The sequence below is a fragment of the Solanum pennellii genome, chromosome 8, assembly GCF_001406875.1.
Source record: "Solanum pennellii chromosome 8, SPENNV200".
Lineage (NCBI taxonomy): Eukaryota > Viridiplantae > Streptophyta > Magnoliopsida > Solanales > Solanaceae > Solanum > Solanum pennellii.
Window position 1 is genome coordinate 29,287,699 of NC_028644.1, and position 7,045 is coordinate 29,294,743.

General features: G+C 35.1%; 1 protein-coding gene across 1 annotated transcript; it reads left to right on the forward strand.

Moving 5' to 3' along the window:
* Window positions 1-298: 298 nt before the first annotated feature.
* LOC107028618 (putative leucine-rich repeat-containing protein DDB_G0290503) lies at window positions 299-4,660 on the forward strand. Its single transcript, XM_015229755.2, has 2 exons — window positions 299-606; window positions 2,153-4,660. The coding sequence occupies exons 1-2, from the start codon at window positions 544-546 to the stop codon at window positions 4,400-4,402; spliced, it is 2,313 nt and encodes a 770-aa protein (XP_015085241.1). The 5' UTR covers window positions 299-543; the 3' UTR covers window positions 4,403-4,660.
* The last annotated feature ends 2,385 nt before the right edge of the window (window positions 4,661-7,045 follow it).

Here is a 7,045-nt window from a genome sequence, read left to right on the forward strand (position 1 = left end):
AAAGAACTTAAAAAAAATAAAATTTTATATTATATAAAGATTATAAAGTGATTATTTTAAAAAAGAATAAAATAATTTATATTATAAAATAAACAAAAGAAATAGAAATATAATATTAATGAGAGATAATTTATTTTAAAGAAATAACATATAGAAAAAGTAAAATATAGAATTGAGTTAAAGTTAATTATTTAAAACAATAGATAATTCTATATTTAAAGAATAAAACAGAAGATAGAGTCGGAGAGAGCCCGAGAAAAAGTCTTTGGAAACATATAAAAATGAGATGGAATCTGTACACCACTAATTCACTCATCGTCACCCACGAAAATCCTCTTTTTTTTTTCTCAAGTGGGTACACCACATACCTTGTGACACAGCGCAACTTACCATTTGCCAATTTGTTCTGCTAACGTGAGCCCCTCTGCAACTCCGCCATTGATACATGACCTTGAGCTTCATATAACTATTATTTAACTATAAGCCACTTTTAGCTCATTTTTGAAGTTTTGTGAAACATCAGATGTTATTTTGAGGTGAAGTATGGCGTTGCGAGCCTTACCGCGCGCCACTTTATCGTTTTCCTCTCTTTGGCAGCCAAAGGAGGTGAAACTCTCTTCTTCTTTTGTTGTTGGTTTCTCCTTATTTATTCTGTTCATGGAGTATTTTTCTTTTTTTTACATTTTCCTACATTTCAATTTCTTTCAATGGGATCTTTTTGCTTCTTTCTGCAAAAATAAATGAATTGCTGATGTTGGAAAAGATTAGGTATATAGATGTCTGTACAACCCTCCTTTATAGAGTAAATTGCACAGGTTTGTGAACGGTTTAGGTAACAATTCAAAGAGTCAACTTGCGAGTTCTGCAGCTACCAGTGATTTACAACTCTAAATTGTTTTCGATTGTTCTTTTATTTCATCTTACTGAGAGTAGTGATAAGAGATGGATGTCGTTTATAACTAGATACAGAGTCATACGTAATATAGGTGGTTATTTTGTTTCAATCAACCAAATATTAACCAGATTGGAATTGTTGTGAAAATCTGTAAAGTAAATAAGGAACTAAGGAGTGGAACAATTAATGTTTGAGTTGAGATGAGTAAAATTTTAGTACTAAATATCTGAATTTTGAGAGAAAGATTGCATAGTAGACAAATTTGGTCATGGAGATACACAGGAACATTACTTCAACATCCATAATGCGTCCAGCCACTTTTGTCTTTTCAGCATTTGTCATATTGCCAAAAATATTTTTGCTTCTTATATTGGTTCAGAGTGATGTTAACTCCAACGAATTGATCTCACTTCTTGGACATCTCTCTATTAGAATGTAGCTGATATGGTCATCAACTGTGTAGATGGAGTTCTATTTAATTATTACAGCTTTATAATTTTCTTTGGAGGTTGAAATAAGGTTCACTTTTTTGGAATGTGGAAGTATACAATTGCATTTATGTTGATGGATCTTGCATGAAAATTTGTGTTATAGATGTTCCATAATGATTTATTTCAGTGAGTTTGGATTAAATCGATTGATCAATCAATCAACCATACCTCAATCCAAACTAGTTGTGGTAAATTATATGAATTCTATATCCATTCTAATTTATCCGTGACCATTTCTTGTATGAGTGAACGTTAAAATATAGTCGGAGCAAGGAAGTAACAAATTGTTATGACCGTGGGATGTGAGAAACCATAACAGAATATACAAGATATCTCTTATTCTTATTTGTGGGGATGGATGGGGAGGTGAAAAATGATATATATCAACGGTTTCCCCTGGTGATTTATTTCTCCTTGTCTTACAAAAGGAAAAATAAGGGAAGGAAAAGAAGAAAAATTAAGAGATTAACTATGACCCTCTTTCTTGCATATATACTGGAGAAAATACGCTGTACTGACTACTGTGCAGTAAAACTAATTCAGTTATCTTACCCTTACTACCAAATTGAACTTGTGCATAGGAAAATTTCTCCAATTGTGCCTTTGTCTTATACATCTTCGCTTTCTTATCACTGTCTGTTAATACTACTATATGAATTGTGCTTGGAGTCCCAAGCAATAGATGACAGGTCTGTCTTTCTTAAAAGTAGGAAGCTCTACACATGATAATATTGTGGTGTAATTACTGACATCTGTTTGTGTACAGTGCTGTTTTATGAGGCTCGAATGGAAGAAGAGATTAATGCTTATGACAGCTTATCATGGGCGGGGTCCTTCCTCGAGAATTGTCAGGTCTGTCTTGGATAACAGGAAATCAAATATCACCGGCGAAGAAGAAACTGAACCGGCTAGGGTTCTTCTTGAGAGGTTGTTTGCCCAGACCCAGAAACTAGAACAACAGATCGGCAGAAATATTTATTTTCCTCAGGTTGCTGAGCTGGGATTAAATCTTGGCAAGCTAGAGTCGGATTTGCTGGATGCTCTTGCAGCCTTGAAGAAAAAGGAAGACGATATTCAAGATACAGAGAGAAAAGTATTGATGGAGTACAATGAATTAAACCGTGCAAAGATAGAATTGGAGCAACGTGTGGAGGAAATGGAAGCTGCTAATTCTAGACAGGAAAAACTGGAAAATGAGCTAAGGCAGGCTAATCTTGTCTTAGTATCTCAAGCTGCACAAATTGAAGATCTAAAGTTTCGTTCCAACGAGATAGATCAGGAGATATCTTCTGCGCAAACAGCCCTAGTTTCAAAAGAAGATGAAATAAATAAAATGATGATTGAGTTGAAGAATAAATGTGATGAAGCGGCTAAAACCGAATCACAACTCAGAACCAAGGGTGAACTACTCGATACAGCAAATGAAGTAGTTCAAAGACAGGAGGTTGAACTACAAAATCTCCGAAGAGAAATTCAAGAGAAAGAGAAAGTGCTACAAGTCTTCTTGACGATGCAGAAAACCGAAGATGAGAAACTTAAAGTTTCCAAATCCAATTTGGAGAAGCAGGCAATGGATTGGCTCATAGCAAAGCAAGAAATGAAAAAATTGGAAGAGGAAACATCTAAATATGGTGGAGAAGCAAATCGGTCCCTTGAGGATTTCAGAAGAGTCAAGAAGCTACTTGCCGATGTAAGGTCTGAGTTAGTCTCATCTCAGAGAGCTTTGACATCCTCTAGAAAGAAAATGGAAGAGCAGGAAAATCTATTAGAAAATCGTCTCGAAGAACTTGAAGAGCAGAGAAGAAGTGTTATGTCTTACATGACAAGTTTGAAAGAAGCTCAAAATGAGGTAGAGAATGAGAAAATGCAACTTACGGTTGCTGAAGCTCGAAACAAAGAACTTGAAAGGGATTTATCCATGGAAAAGGAGCTCGTTGAGGAGTTGCAGACTGAAAATAATATTAAGAAGTCTTCTCTGTATGTAGCTATAAATGAAAAATCTGCTCTCCAGGAGGAGCTTGACCGTAAGAGTGCAGAGTTCGGAGGAACACAGAATCTTCTTCAGGTTAAAGAGTCAGAGCTAGTAGATGCTAGATCAGAGATTCAGCACTTGAAGTCTCAGTGCGCTTCTCTTCAGCTGATGTTGGAAGAAAAAAACAAGGAACTTCTGGATTCAAGAAAGACATTAGATGAATTAAATCAGGAAATAGCTGAGCTGAGGGTGCTCATGAACAGTCAAGAACAGCAACTTATTCAGGCAACAAGTATGTTGAAAGAAAAAGAGGAATTCATGCAGATAATGCAACTTGAGTTAAATGATACAAAAAAGAAATATTCAGAAGCTGAGACCGTTGTGGAACAGATGGTAGACCTGACTAACAAATTGGTTATTTCTGTTAAGGATGACGTGTTGAGCTCACTCAGTCACACTGATGAAATGTGGTCATCTCAGCTGATGGAGAAACCAACTGATACTTTTAGGTGGCACAAAAACCATCTTGAAAATGAACTTGAGTTAACCCGAGAAAGCCTGAGGAGTAGAGAAATGGATTCTCTTGCAGCACAAAGGGCTCTTAAACTCAAAGAGCAGGAGCTCAAAATAGTTTGTCAAAAATTAAATGATAGGGAGGAAGAAATAAATAAAATGAAGGAAATGACCCGAGATGCAGATGGCGTAAGGCAACTTTATGCTTTGGCACAGGAAAGAACAGGTGAAAAGAGCACTGGAGATCTGGCAGTTGAAAAGCTCCAATTTGAAGGAGCTCAATTGGAAGTTGAAGCTGCAACCAGTGCTCTCCGGAAACTCGCTGAATTCAGCCGTGGCCTTTTGAATAGAGCTAGTTTGACCATTGAGGCTGACTATGACAGCAGCCTTTGGTTGGTTGACATCCCAGAAACTGCAGCGAATGTCTCTAGCAGTTTTGAATGTCTTGCTGAAGTTTATACAGAGATGGCACAACTTTCAGCTTTGAGTGAGAAGCTGGTGAAGGAAGCTGGTATTTTATGCCCCCAGTAGATTTTCATGATATTAATGATAGTTCTCTACACATCTTTGTAACCATATGCTTTCGTACAGTTGCGAATGAGCATAGGATATTTGTTTGCTGTTTTAACTCTTCCCCGATGCAAGTTTATAATTGCTCCATTTCTCCTTGTATGTGATAGTGAGAATTCTGGGAGAATACATTTTTAATACATTTTTTTTATGTTTGGTGCTCATTTTGGTAGATCAATGATATAAAAACAGTGGAGGGAGAAGCACTTTCACTTTGTAGTTTTTTTTGGATCTAAATATCTAGGGAGTTGCAATATCATGTAAAGCTATTAGAAGTTTGAGTAGGTAGGAATATTCCAATTTTCTCATGTATCGGAAAATATTTTACAAAGCAATTTATTTTTCACAAATTTAAGAGAAAATAATTTAATCTCCAAAAATTAAGGAAAATATTTTTTAAAACTCTTTTAAAACCTCACATCTCAGCTTTTCATCCTACTCCAAGTGTCAAGTACCAATTCCCAATACTAATACAAGCTCAGATTCCTGATTCTCAATTCGGGACCCGACTCCCAACCTTATTGCGAGACAACTTCTGAGTTTTGTGTAGGATGGGATCAGGGTTGGATCTCGATTTCGGTATCAGATCATGGGTCAAGATCGAGGTTGAATTTCAAATAAGATGTCAGGCTCAAGTCTTGAGTTAGTTGTCAGAGTGGGGTTTTGAGTTGGGTGATGGAGTCGGATTTTTAGTTGAAAGTCGGGGTTGATTCCCAAATCAAGTGTTGGATTTAGATTTAGATAGGCCGTTAAGGTTGGGTGTCGGGATCAGATTTAAATTCAGAATTTGGGTCATAGATAAAGTCAGGGTCAGGTCGTTTGTCGGGTAATAGAGTTGGGTCTGAGTTTGAAATTTAAGTTTCGGGTTTGATGTAGGGATTAGATCCCAAATAAGTCATTGGGTTTGGGCGTCAGGGGTTGTAGTCGAGTCTCAATTTGGAAGTCGGGTTATAAATTGGGAGTCGAGGTTGGATATTGGGTCAAATGTTAGGGTCGAGTCTGAGGGAGGTTAAGTCTCAGTTCGAAGTTGATTTCTCATCGAGTGTTGGCATCGAGTCCTACTATCGGTTAAATCATCAAGGTCAGGTATCGAGATCAAGTCTCTATTTGAAAGTCGGGTCGTGTTTTTGTTAGAAAGTTGGATCCTGGATCGAGAGTGGGGGAAGGGTCTCGAGTCACTTATGAAATTTGAGTTCTAAGTCGGGGGTCGAGATCATGTTTTGGCTCAATAATCGAGGTCGGATCCTTTATCAATCGTTACAATTGTGTCTTGTTTCGGGTGTTAGGGTCAGGGTTATGTCCCAGTCTGAAGATGGATCTCAGGTTAAGATTCGGTGTGTAGTCCAGGATTCGGTCTCACATTGGTCGTCTGAACCGTGTCCCAAATAAATGTCAGGTTGGGTGCTAAATCAATTATTGAGGTTGGTTTTTGGGTCGTAAACTATTTTCCAAAACCATATTTTATTTTTACACTTCAGCCAATAATAAAATATATTTTCTAGAATATATTTGTCATTCACCAATTAAACACTACAAAATATTTTCCACTCGTCAACCAAACATTTAAGAAACCAACTTATTTTTCAAGAAAACATTTTCATGAAAAATATTTTTTATAGTAAACATTTTTCCTTCATATAACCAAACACCAATTCTTTTTCTACTGAACAATGATATTAATACTAATTATGAAGAAACAATGATCAATACTGAATAGGAGAGTTAACCATATTTTTTAATTGAATATTGAGATGCATAATACTTTGATGTAATTTGTTAAGGGTTTATTATGCTATAAACCCTGTAATTAGTGGCGAAGCTAGGAATTTTACGAAGGGTGTCCAAATATTACTTAAGTACTTTTTTTTCAATGAATATATGCATTGAAAAAATTAAAATTGAACTACATAATATTAATATTACTTTTTTTTACGAATAAATGTTCCAAAATTTTAAAAATCAAACTACATAATATTTAGTTTTAATATTTATGTTTAATTTAATATATAATGAACGAACAAAGCAAAAATAAAAATAAAAATTAGAAGCATTAAGTTTAAAATGAACAACAATAACGTGACATGAATAATGGAAGCAAATCAAATGAAGGTGTTCTTTGGTTTGCTTTTAACGACTTTATAGAAATAGTTTAGAGTTTGTTTATTAACTTTGAATTAAATAATTACATTTAAGTTTTATTTAAAATTTTAATGAGTGGAAATAAAAAGTCATTCATTGAAATTCAATTAGCTACTAAACAAAATTTTTAATTAAGAATGTAATTTAATTAGCTTAGACAAGTAAAGAAATAAGTTAATGAATAATAAAATAAAAGTATTGTAAAATGCAGTTGTGGGGATTCAAACCCACAAAATTAAAGTAAGTAGGGGTGCTTCAGACCGTTGGGCCAAATCATGTCAATGTGCTTGGGGTGTCCAATTTATTTATTTTAATCGTTACAATTAACATTTTACTTATATATACAGTGTCCAATTGGACACCCTCGGAGCATCGTAGCTCCGCCACTGTCTGTAATATGAATTAGCTTATGTATTTAGAAATCAAACACTTTCACCTTTTTTCTAGGTAACTATTTTATTTTAA